The sequence below is a fragment of the Dipodomys merriami genome, unplaced genomic scaffold (assembly GCF_024711535.1).
Source record: "Dipodomys merriami isolate MVZ:Mamm:240054 unplaced genomic scaffold, mDipMer1.0.p SCAF_3, whole genome shotgun sequence".
Taxonomy (NCBI): Eukaryota; Metazoa; Chordata; class Mammalia; order Rodentia; family Heteromyidae; genus Dipodomys; species Dipodomys merriami.
The window spans coordinates 72,431,693-72,445,051 of NW_027204492.1; the positions used below are offsets into that span (position 1 = coordinate 72,431,693).

Here is a 13,359-nt window from a genome sequence, read left to right on the forward strand (position 1 = left end):
GGGACTTTCCTGCCCAGGCTGGCTTTGAATCGCAATTCTCAGATCTCAACCTCCTGAGTAGCTAGGATTAAGGTGTGAGCCACCAGTGCCTGGCTATAAGTACATTTCTTATTCTTCCTTTACTTTCCCCCAGTTTTCCCTTCCCATCACTGCCCACAAGTTGCATAGTTCGTTTTGCACACAGTGTCTAGTGAATATCATGCCTGCATTTGTTCACCCTTCCTCCTTCCATTTCTGTGCCACTTTATCCCCTTTAAAAGATAGAAAAAAAGAGCAAATAAAACAAGCAAAATCAAAACAAAAAGCAACACTTATTTTAGTTTTATCTTTAAATAATTGTACAAAGGAGTTGCCATTCAGTGAAGTGGAAGTATATGAAGACAATGAAACTTGATCAATGTCACCCCTTTCATCATACTCCTCCATCCCTCCCAACCTCACCCTTTCCCTCAATTTTCTTAATTTTGTAGAATATGCACTGAATTTTATGACTATTTTCACCCCTGCCTAATTTTTTTTTTTACATTGAGTCTGACCGTGTTGCCCATGCTAGTCTCAAACCCCTGGGTTCTAGCAATCCTCCTGCCTTTCCCTTCCGAGGCATTGGGACCACAGGTATGTATTACAGTGTCTGGCCTCTGATAAATTTAATTAGGTCTTGAAGAAAGTGACAACATTAATGAACAGCAGTATATGTGAAAAACAGGCTTGGAAATTTTTAGTAATTCTTTCAATAATATTTATGGTAAATGAAAGAGTCTGGAAATATAGTATAGAGAAAGCATATTGTCTATGCTCCTGGAGCTTAAAGACGGTTGGAGGACACAGACACTAATCAAGTTATTCCACAGACAAATGTATATTCAAAAGCTGTGAAGAATCAAATGGAATGTTGAGAGAGCCCTGAAAAAGAGAAATGGACCTAGTCAGGGAAGGAAGGTTGCTCTGAGGAACTGATGTGCAGGTGACTTCTCAAAGTAAGAAGAGGGAAACTCAGGAGAAGACAGGGGAGGGTAAACAGAAATTCCAAAGAGGCCATAAAATGAAGTGCCTGTTTAAATGCTAGAATGGACCCAAGAGTGGTCTCCTTGGTAGGGGTTGGGGTGAGCATCAGTACTAGGGTGTGATTTCATCTGGCTTGCTCTCTGAACTAGGGCTCAGGGCTCCATAGATGACTCGGCCAGTGTCATTGAGGCTCAGCCAAAGGGGCAGGCCTCTTGGTCAAGATGGCAGGGCTAGGACTGAGGAGACAGGCTACATGCCCATGATATTGGGCATATGGACAAATAACCAAATATTTGAACTTAATGAAGTCTACATTTCTCAATGCTGAGTTACAATACTAAAAAGAAAGAGGACAAAAATAAATACAGTGGGGTTAGATTGAAAATGTAGTTGAGCATAATGGCACAATACCTGTTATCCCCGTGTTTGGGAGGCTGAAGCAAGAGGATCCAGAGTTCAATGCCAGCCTGGGCTATACAGCAAGACTCTGTCTCTAAATTAAAGTTCAAATCAAATAAAATGACTGTAGTCATCTAAACACATGACCAATGGAGGATATTCTTAGAGGAGAAACACAAAGGTACAATGCTTATGTGAATCTGATCATATAAAATAATACTGATCAAAATGAACTTCAAGAAATGAAAACAGGTTTTTTTTCTCTGTTGTTTTGTTTCCTTTCTTTTTTGTCTTGTTTGCTTATCTGTCTTTGGGAAGGTAAGAGGGGCACAGAAATGGAGGGACAAAGGGTGAACAAATGCAGCCGTGGTGCTCACTAGACACTATTGAAAATGAACCATACAATTTGTGGGTGGAGATGGAAGGGAGAAACTGGGAGAGTGCAAGGGAAGGGATGACATTATCCAAAGAGAAATGTATTATACCCGACTTCTGTAACCCTTCTGTATATCACCTTTTTAATAACAATAAAAATTAGGAAAACATTTATGATAACAATAACAACAAAAAGAAAAGGAGCCTTTTTTGTTGTTTTTGGTTTTGTAGCTTGAACTCAAGGCCTGGGCGCTGTCCCTGAGCTCTTTTGCTCAAGGCTAGTGCTCTACCACTTTGAACCACAGCTCCACTTCTGGCTTTTAGTGATTAATTGTAGATAATAGTCTTAGGAGGGTTTTTCTGCCAGGGCTGGCTTTGAACCATGATCTTCAGATCTCAGTCTCCTGAATAGCTAGGATTATAGGCATAAATCACTAGTGCCCAGTGCTAGAAGGAACATTTTTTTAAACATTTTTGCCTGGGCTGGCCTCAAACTATAATCCTCCTGATTTCGGTCTCCCAAATAAGATTACAGGTATGAGACACCAATACCCAGCTCAAATAAATTTTTCTTTTTCTTTTTCTTTTCTTTTTTTTTTTTTTGGGTCCGGTCATGGGGCTTGAACTCTGGGCCTGGGTGCTGTCCCTCAGCTCTTCAGCTCAAGGCTAGTGCTCTACCACTTGAGCCACAGTGCCACTTCCAGCTTTTTTGCTTTTTGCTTATGTGGTGCTGGGGAATCGAACCCAGGGCCTCATGCATGCAAGGCAAGCGCTCTACCACTGAGCTACCTTCCCAGCCCCAAATAAACTTTTCTTAATTTAAATGTTCCAGAAAAAAAACAAGTAAAATAAAATAGTGGTATCATTATGATCTCAAGGTTTAAAAGAGAGTATGTTTATGGATAAGCATGTATATGTGTACATTTGAGTATATGCATATACACATTTATTTCCTAGCTCTATCCACTGAGGATATCTAGAAACAATAGCACGTCAATAACAATAAATACACCTGGGATCCAGATCTCAGGCACAAACTACCATCTCCATTGAAAGGAACCAGGGCTTGGAGAAATGACTGACTCCATGTCAGCTGGGAAAGCACAAGGTGATCCTATAACATTTCACTATGCCAGAAAGTAAGGAAATGCTCAGAGATGATGGGGCCATGCCAGCAGGCCACAGAATCCAGCTCTAGGTAGCAAAATCATGAATGATGCCAGTAAATAATTTTTTGTGTGGAACTCAGGGCCTCACACTCTCACTTGGCTTTTTTGCTTCAGGCTAGTACTCTACCACTTGAGCCACAGCTTTATTTCCAGCATTTGGCTGGTTAACTGGAGATCAGAATCTCACAAACTTCCCTTCCTAGGTTGGCTTTGAACCACAATTCTTAGATCTCAGCCTTCTAAGTAGCTAGGATTACAAGTATGAGCCACTGGCACCCAGCTGATAATTGTGAATTCTTATCCACTGAATAAAATATTGAATTCACTTAGTGTGCACTAAAATGTATTCTTAAAGCATGAAAAAAGTAATTTAAAAAAGTGGGTGTGGGCTGGGGATATAGCTCAGTTGTAGAAGGAAAGTGCAAGCCCTGGATTTGATTCCCAGCACTACAAAATAACAACAACAACAACAATAATAATAATAAGTAGTAGTAGTAGAGAAGAAAAAGTTTTACCTTACCAAAGCCAACTAATAAACCAGGAGGGAATAACGGAAACAGGAAAATCACATTAAGCAGCCTTCACAAAAATGGATTCAGGTCAGAGTTATCACGCTCAAATGAGCATGTAAAAGTTTAATGAGGAACAGGATATTTACTTAGTCTCAAAATAACTCCCACCAAATACTTTGTAATTACTTACTAATTACAATGGACAAAATATTTATCAATTAACTGCATACCAGAGAAACCTGTCAGATAGTATCATAACTTGAAGCACTAACAGGGCAAATTACTGCTGGGGCTCTGCGGCTGGGGGGCTTGGGGATCTCTCTGTGCCTGCTCAAGGCACAGTGGAGATCTAATCAGTAGGACAACAGACCCACCTAATCTGAGGCTCCTGCTACAATGTTATTAATTAGCTCATACTCTTCCAAAATGTCAAGGTTGTTTCAAGATATAAAAGTCACAGGGAAACAGAGTTCATCTCATGACCCTGAATTTAGGAAGAACTATCAGCACCAACAGTAGAGTCTGGATAAGAACTGTGGATTCCATGGTAGAATTGTATACAGCTGATTTCCTCTTTGTATTTTTATTTTTTAATTTTTTGGTGCAGACACTGGAGCTTGAACTCAAGATCTAGGTGGATGCTGTCCCCTAGGTTTTTCACTCAATGCTAGTGTTCTACCACTTGAGCCACAGCTCCACTTGTAGCTTTGTGGTAATTTATTGAATAGTCTCACAGACTTTCCTGCCCTGGCTGGCTTTGAACCATGATCCTCAGATCTCAGACTTTTGAGTAGCTAGGATTATAGGTGTGAGCCACTGGTGCCCAGCTTCTTTCTTTTCTGTGACAGAATATTTCATATAGGTAAAACTGGCTCTAAGGATAATACACACTAATACAGACTAGGCAACCATTTCTCAAGACCATCAGAGAAAGACTTCATGAATCAGAAGTGCTGGATCTCATGACCATGAAGGTCTTCCTGGTGAAGCTTATGGTTCTCTCCTTTGTTTCAGCATTGGAAATTTGAGCACTCTGGGAATCGAATACTCCCTGTGTTGAACTGGGATGAGGACTCCCCTCTGTTCACATGGTGGCATGAAGCACCTTACTTCAGCATGGGGTATTTCAGTACAATCCTTTAGCGCTGTGAAAATTTCACTTGCCCACTAGATATGAAGCCAGTCACTGAGGTAAAAATCATAATACTTTTATTTGAGAAAATTTTGCTCAACAACATGAAAGCAGGATCCAGAAAAACAAAACCAGAAACTCAAAGGAACATTTGGAGTACAAAAAACCAGAAATATTTAGTAGGTCAGGATGATACATATTGCCACTGCTGTGATCCTGCCTGCTCGATGAATAGGCTCCAGTCACTCTCATGCTTCATGACACAGGGAATGTTTTCTCTTTATTTATAAGTTCCAGGACCTCACTATACACAGCATTCATCTGGGAAAGGAAATAGTAAATAGATTTTTTAAGGTGTCTCAGACTCATGATAAGGGCTCAAAAGTCTGGCCCTTAATCTAAGATTTTAGGAGCCAATTGAACCCTCTCTTAAAAAGAAGAATTCCAACAAGACACCGGTGGCTCATACCTGTAATCCTAGCTACTCAGAAAGCTGAGATCTAAGGATCTCAGTTCAAAACTAGGCAAGGTAGGAAAGTCCATGAGACTCTTTTCCCCAGTTATTCACCAAAAAGCTGAAACTGGAGCTCTGGCTCCAGTGGTAGAGCAAAAGAGCCAGTGGTAGAGCACTAACTTACAGATGTTGATGCTCATGACTGTAATCCTAGCTACTCAGGAGGCTGAGATCTGAGGATCATAGTTCAAAGTCAGCCAGGGCAGCAAAGTCTGTGAGACTCTTATCTTAATTAACTACCAGAAAACTGGAAATGTAGCTGTGTCTCAAAGTGATTGAGCAAAAGAGCTCAGAGACAGTGCCAAGCCCAGAATTCAAGCCTCAGGACTAACACACATACACAAAGAAATAGTAAACAAAATTAAAACAGGATTCCAGGCACTAGGTGTCTTCTACATTAGGAACAGGCAGCTCTTGCAAGTGAGAAGGCACTTAAAACAGGAAAGATTCTTTCCTTTAATTTGCTAACAAGAATCTTCCCCTACCAAAGCTCTCCTGGTTAGCTAATGGTCCCATTGCTTGCAACTGAGACTAGATCACGGAGAAAGGGCCTATTTAAGCCACAGTGTTTGGAACAGAGGCAAGCCCCCCTCAACCTCCACTGGTATTGACAGTGATGCATCTTTGCAGAGCTCATTCTAGGCAGGCCTTTTAATCAGATCCCATTTGCTAGCCCAAGTTTCTCCCTGGTTTCCATCCTTTCTGGTTTCCACTCACAATGCCCCGCCTCTTGAAGAGATATGGACCCACAGAAGGGAACAAGATGAAGATCCTTGCTTAATAGAAGAAAGTCGGGTGGGTCCTTATGAGAGCCCCAACCTGCTGCACACACCCTCCCCTCACCCGTATCTCATAGCGTGTCTTGAGCAAGCGAAGTTGGTTCAGAAAACACAATGCCAGGCCACACCATTTTTCAACTGATATTAACTTGTTCTTGGTATACATAAATATTCCAATATTCCAGGACTTGGTCATCAGCCAGACAATCTCTGTTTCTGGGTAGCCATCCTGAAATCCAAGAAGAGTAAAGGTTTTACACTTGTCACTAACTCATTGGAGCACTATCTATGCCACATCTTGTTACTGGGAAACCACTTTGCTGCCGCTAGCACTAAGGAAGGCTGGGCTGAGGGACAGTGGGAGGGCACATGGAAGGTTTGATGACTATAGAATGTTCTGTAGCAAGGTCTCCTGAAGTGATGTAAAAATGGTAAGACAATGAGGCCCTCTTCTACTGAAAAAAAAGAGACTGGAAACATGACAAAGCTCGTGTCAGACTGGAGCTTCCCATGATACTGTCCACAGACAGGTACCTCCTCACCATCTTCATCTATTTTTCACAGGAGGTCAAGAAGCAGCTTTACTGAATCTTAATTTCCTTGACCAGAATCTATTTCTATTCCTGGAATAGAAATTATATTAGTTTTTAGTGCTGACAGTATCTAGCAAGCTATGAACAAGGGGCATATTCTAAGATGGTCCCTTAGCCTTATCAGTGGCCTTTGACATGACTGATGACAAGATTATATTAGGTGCTTCTAAGAACTTGGCAATAGTGGAAAGGAGTGGTGGAAAGAACTACTCTCTGGTTCTTGGACAGGAGATGAAGCATGAAGCCAGCATTCACATTGAAGCTGTTCATCTATATGATAGGTGTCGGATCCCTGGGTCCCTGGATGAAGATATGTGATAGAAGCTTTGGCAGTGTCTTCCTAAAGGTCAAGGATGTTATCTCAGCTGTCATTGATTTTCTTTTCTCTTGTTTGAGATAGGGTCCTGCTATGTTGCACACAATATTCCTCAACTCCTGGGTTCGAGGCAGTACTCAAGTCCCCAAGTACTGAGACTATAGGCCTGTGCCACCATGGCCCACCGTCATTTATTTAGATCCATAGAAAAGTACTATGCATAAATACTATGCTAATGAGGACACAGAGAGATGAGACAAAGTTCTCAATTCCAAAGGACACACACAGAACTTTTAGGGAATCAAGGCATGTCACATACAAACACTACTTCACAGGCTAGGGTGTGGCTTAGTAGATGAGTGCTTGCTTAGCATTTGAGAGGCCCTGGGTTCCATCCTCAGAATCACGGGGAGAAATTACTTGCTAAGATATGTGATTACTCTGAGTGACACAAATATTGGATGCTCTGATTCAGTAGAAGAGGAGCACAGTGGTGGAAATTCTATTTCAAGGATATAGTACTCTAGTGCCTGGTATGACAGTAGGGCAAAGAGTATGAGTTCCATTGCAAATTACATATATGTCATTTCTGTACATTGAGTCTAGGCAATATAGTGTTAAGTGTTAATGCATGTATAGATGATCATTTGCTGGTACTGAGACTATAGTTTACATCACTTATATCATGAATACATAGTTTGTACTTAAAATGACAAAAATAATTTATAATTATTGCACTTATTAACAATAGTCGATCAGATCGTTACATGAAAAATTTCTCTATAAAGAGCCCCAATATTGCTAGGCCCTGGATGAGATCTGAGGAAAGTCCATGTCATGTTTTGAAGCCAGCCAGGGCAGGAAAGTCCATGGGACTCTTTTTTTTTTTAAAGTATGTTTTTTATTGTAAAAATACTGTACAGTTACAGGAGCAAGGTAATGAGTACATTTCCTATCAAGCATTGTTACCTCCTCCTTTGTTTTTCCCCTACCATCCCTTCCTTCCCATCTCCACAACTACACTCTCCCTCTTCCCCCCCTCCTCCCTTCCCTGCCTAAATTGTAAAGTTCATTTTTCAACATAGTGTCTTGTACATCTCATTGTTACAATGGGTCAACCTGTATCCCTATTTAAGTATTCTGCATCTTGTCCATGGGACTCATCTCCAATTGGCCACCAGAAAACTGGAAGTAGAACTGTGCCTCAAAGTAGTAGAGTGCTAGCATTGAGCAAAAGAGCTCAGTGACAAATCCCTGGCTCAGAGTTCAAGCTCCACAACTGACAAAAAAAAAATCTTTAATATTGACCATGTGAACTTTGGCAAGTTTTTAGTAGGAGAGTGGTGAAGTACTGTCTGAGGCACTCTTTCCCTAGATCCTTTAGAGATTATTTGATATTTGAGGATTTCAATCAATTGTAAGTTAGCAGATTTTTCAGATAATATCTACAATGTCTGTCACAATGGAACACATTAAATTATTCAACCATATTTTTGCCCAAGAAGTTACTCTTTGGAATACTTGCTTCTAATATAGTTGTTAATTTGTTTACTGGCTTATTTGTTTTTTTTTGAATTTTGCTTGTTTACTCATTTTTATTACTATATTTGATAATCAATAAATAATGTTAGCAGTTAAAAGAGGGGGAAGCACGATGCAATTCTGATCAGAGGTGGTCTAGTTTGCCTTAAAATACCATCTTCAGCCAGGTGCTAGTGGCTCACACCTGCAATCCTAACTACTCAGTAGGCTGAGAAGTAGGCTGAGATCTGAGGATAACAGTTCAAAACAAGACTGCGCAGGAATGCTCATGAGACTCTTATCTCCAGTAAACTACCAAATAAGGCAGAAGTGGAGTTATGGCTCAAGTGATAGAGTGCTGGCTTTGAGTAAAAGAAGCTTAGAGACAGTGCCCAGGCCCTGAGTTCAATCTCCAGGACCAGTGTACAAAAGAAGACCCCATATCAACTAACAAAAATTGGGTATAGTGAATGATGTGCCTGCCACTTAAGCTATGTGGGAAGAATAAATAGGATCATTTTAAGCCAGGCCTTCTGAGCATAAATTTCAAACTGCTTTAGAAAAAAATAACAAAAGCAATATAGTTAAAACAAATGGTAGAGTGCCTGCTTATCAAGTTTAAGGCTTTCAGTTCAAATCCCAGTACCCCCCAGGGGGTAAAAAAGAAATGCCATAAACTGGGTGCTAGTGGCTCACATCTGTTATCTTGGCTTCTCGGAGACTAAAATCTGAGGATTGAGGTTAGAAGCCAGGCCCAGCAGGAAAGTCCAGGAGAACCTTATCTCCAATAAAGTATTCTAAAAAAATCTGGAAGTGGAGCTATGGTTCAAGTGGTAGAGAGCTATCCTTGAGCAAAAGAAGCTCAGGGACAGTATCCTGAATTCAAGACCCAGGACTGTCACGCACACATAAAAACACCTGTCACCCTTGTCTACCTTGGAAATGTCTGCTTTTCCTTCAAATTCACAAGCAGAGTTATGTCTTTCTCAGTGTTTCCCTAGCAAGTTTTACCTACCACCATTATAATATATCATGCACACTATTTGGAAATATTACATATTTATCTACTCCAGATTGTTCTTTGAGAAATTTTTTGTTCATTTTTGTATCCTCAGAGTCCTGTCACATAATACACATACAACACAAAATTTTCTAGATAAATGAATGAATTTATAAGCAAATGATTCCATCTCCAGTCAACTGTGAGCTCCTCAGTGAGGTTTTCCCTGGCTCTCCACAATTTCTTGCTGAAACTTCTTTGTTCCTCTGACACTTTGTGCATGGCATCATAATAGCACCTTTTTGTGTAGTTCCTGGGCTTGAACTCAAGGCCTAGTTATTGTCCCGGACCTTTTGTGCTTAAGGCTAGCACTCTACTGCTTGAGCCACAGCTCCATTTCTGGCTTTTTGCTGGTTAATTGGAGATAAGAGACTCCTGGACTCTCTTGCCCAGGTTGGCTTTAAGGAACCCTCAGATCTCAGCCTCCTGAGTAGCTGTGATTACAAGCATGAGCTGCTGGTGCTCAGCTATAACAGCTTTCTGATACAGTGTTCTCTGTCCCTCTACTATGCTGAGGAGTTTCCTGAAGGCAAAATGTCATTGACCTGTATGTGTTCACAGCCTGGCATAGCATTCATACAGAGGATGCATGTTGTGATCTTAGCTAAATGCATGGAAAGATGAACAAGCAAACATGACCTTAAGGTAGACCTATAGGGATTCATTGAAATGTCTACACAGACAGATTCATAAGGAAACGAAATTTATTGGTGCTGGCTTGGGATAGGAGGAAGGAGAAATCGGGAGCAACTGTGAATGGCTATAGGATTTCTTTTTAGAGTGATGAAAGTGTTCTAGCGTTAGAAAATGAACAGACAGAGTACACTTAAAATGGCATGTTTTAGGCTATAGGAATGAAATATATCTCTAAAAATAAAAATATAGATACATAGCAAAGGGAAAGGAGATTCCTTCTGTATGGGCAGAACAAAATAAAGACACAGATTGTAGTTGAGATTGAGTGCTTTTTCAAGGAAAGTATGAGTCGTTTGGCCCATACAGAGAATTTATTACAAACACAGTGGCCTGTTGCCTACGGGAGGCACTGCACCATTCTGAGTGATGTTTTATGTTTTATGTTTTTTTCCTTTGGTTTTTGAACCAGGATCTCATTATGTAGACCAGGCTGAATACATAACTATCTTGCCTCAGCCTTCCAAAGGCTGGGATTACAGTTGTGAACCACCAAACCTGTTTGACTGAGGCTCCTATTTGAAATCAGTATTCTCTGTCCTCAGCATCTTTGTAGACATGACAATCATGTACATCACACGGGGAACTGCCTATTTTGTGTTTGTGCCAGTACTGGGGCTTGAACGCAGGGCCTGGATTCTGTCCCTGAGCTCTTTTTGCTCAATGCTAATACTCTACCACTTTGAGCCATGGTGCCACTTCTGGTTTTCTAGTGGTTAATGGGAGATAAGAGTCTCCCAGACTTTCCTGCCTGGGCTGGCTTCAAGCCACAATCCTCAAATGTTAGCCTACTGAATAACTAGGATTACAGGTCAAACTACTGGCATCCAGAAACATCTAGGGGTTTTAAAAAGTTACTCATTTTACTAATTGGGAAGATCTCAAACTGAATGAAAAAAAGACAATCACTTGATGCCAATATTGACATGAAAAAATGTGCAAACATCTGACAAAAATTTTCTGATGACTTTGAAAATAGTGGTAAAATACACACAATATAAAATTTATCCTCTTAAACATTTTAAGTGTTCACAACCATACCGGTATACTATCACCAATGCTATCCACCAGCCCACATAAAGAGATTAATCTTGCAAACTATAATCTCTACACCTATTGGACAACCCTATCCCAGTGCCTAGCAACCACCACTCAATTCTCCATCTCTAGGAATTTGCCTACTTTTCATATTTCTCATAAGTGAAGTCATACTACACTTGTCCATTTTATGACACATAATAACTTGATGAATGTCCAGAGAATTATGCTGAGTGGAAAAAAGCTAATCTGAGAGCATTTTCATGAACTGTACTATTCCAAATCTCCATATATATAGAAGGATTCCATTTAAATAACCTTCTTGAAATGATAATACTATAGAACTTGGTAATACATTAGTGGTTGCCAGAGTTTAAGGAACTGCTGGGTGAAAGTGGGAGAGAAGTGTGGTCAATGAAGGGGCAGCAAAAGGAAATTTTGGTGGTGATGAAAATTTTCTATCTTCAGTGTAATAATGCCAGCATCCTGGCTGGATATTGTGCTATTGTTTTATAAGATGTTAGTAACATTGGAGAAAGCTGGTAAGGGGTGTATAGGATTTCTCTGTGTTGTTTCTTACAAGTGCATGTAAATGCATAATCATTTCAAAATAAATGTTTTTGTATGCCAATCCTGGCTCTTGAACATATGGCTTGGGTGCTGTCTCTAAGCTTTTTCACTCAAGGCTAGCCTCTACCACTTGAGCCACAGTGCAACTTCCAGTTTTCTAGTGGTGTACTTAAGAGTCTCATGGACTTTCCTGTTCAGGCTAGCTTTGAACTGTGATTCTCAGATCTCAGCCACCTGGGTAGTTAGAATTACAGGTGTGAGCGATTGGTACCCGGCTCCAGCTTTTTTATTTAAACACTTATATTTGTTGTAATACTAACTCAAAGTATGTATTTTTTCTTTTTATTATTATCTTTAAGTACACTTGTAGGTTTTTTGATGGTTAATTGGAGATAAGAGTTTCATGGACTTTCCTACCTGAGCTGGGTTCAAACAGTAATCCTCAGATCTCAGCATCCTTAGTAGCTAGGATACAGGTTGTAAGCCATCAATGCCTGGCTTCAAGATAAAATCTTTATTAATAAACAGCATGAGGGCTGGGAATGTGGCTTAGTGGCTTTGCATGCATGAAGCCCTGGGTTTGATTCCTCAGTACCACATAAACAGAAAAAGCTGGAAGTGGCACTGTGGCTCAAGTGATAGAGTGCTGGCCTTGAGCAGAAGAGGCTCAGGGACAGTGCCCAGGCCCTGAGTTCAAGCCCTAGGACTGGCAAAAAATAAAAGAAACAATCTGAAATGATGCTTATTGAAATGAACTTCAAGAAATGGAAACAAAAGGTTTTTTTATTGTATTATTTGTGGTCCCCTGTTTGGTTTATTCCCTTTTGTCATAGCTTTTTATTTCTGTATGCTTTGTCTTGAATATGTTTATCTGATTTGGGGAGGGGAAGGAGAAGCACAGAAATGGTGGGACAGCAACCAACCCAGCACCCTGTAGTTGTACAGACATTAGAGGTTCAAAAGCATAGATAGGCATCCCCCTATTTACTTCTCCTTTTCTTTGGTTGGAGAGAGATGTTGCGGTTCAGGAGGGGGGATTACATATAGTTATAACCAGCGATAAAAAATAGTCTGAGCAGAAAGGATAACAAGATGAGCCAGTTAGGCTCAGTCAAAATGGAACTAAATGCAGTTTCACTCAGATACAACAATGATACTCACTTGACACTATGTTGGAAATAAACCATACTACTTGGGGGGAGGGGAAGAGGGAGAGAAAATGAGGGGGAAACAGTGTTTACAAAGAAATGTACTCATTATCTTACTTATACAACTGTAACCTGTAATACTCCCAGCGGGCCCCCCCCCCTCATCACCTTTACAATAAAGACACTAAAAAAAGAAATGGTGGGACAAAGGGTGAACCATTTCAACAGTGATACTCACTAGATATTATGTTGGAAATGAATCATACAACTCATGGAGAAGGGGGTCAGGAGGGAGAAAAACGGAGAAAATGAGGGAGAGGGTGACACTGTTCAAAAAGAAAAGTATTCATTACCTGATTTATATAAGTGTAACTCCTCTGTATGTCACTTTTACAATAGCATTTAAAAATAAAAAATAGAAACAACCTGAACAATTTTAATAGTGTAATACAATTTAATATTCACCTATAATCTAATTCTGAATAATCTAGAATGAGGATTTAGAATATAAGCCAACTGTGAACACACACACAGG

At 40.3% G+C, this 13,359-nt stretch overlaps 1 protein-coding gene across 1 annotated transcript in view; it reads right to left on the minus strand.

Moving 5' to 3' along the window:
• Positions 1-4,847: 4,847 nt before the first annotated feature.
• The window catches only part of Tex11 (testis expressed 11), a 219,123-nt gene continuing 210,611 nt past the window's right edge, over positions 4,848-13,359 (minus strand). Inside the window, exons 29-30 of the mRNA XM_070039363.1 lie at positions 5,950-6,114; positions 4,848-4,913 (exon numbers count right to left, since the gene is read on the minus strand). Coding sequence (XP_069895464.1) covers positions 4,848-4,913; positions 5,950-6,114 — 231 coding nt within the window. The remainder of the gene's footprint in view (positions 4,914-5,949; positions 6,115-13,359) is intronic.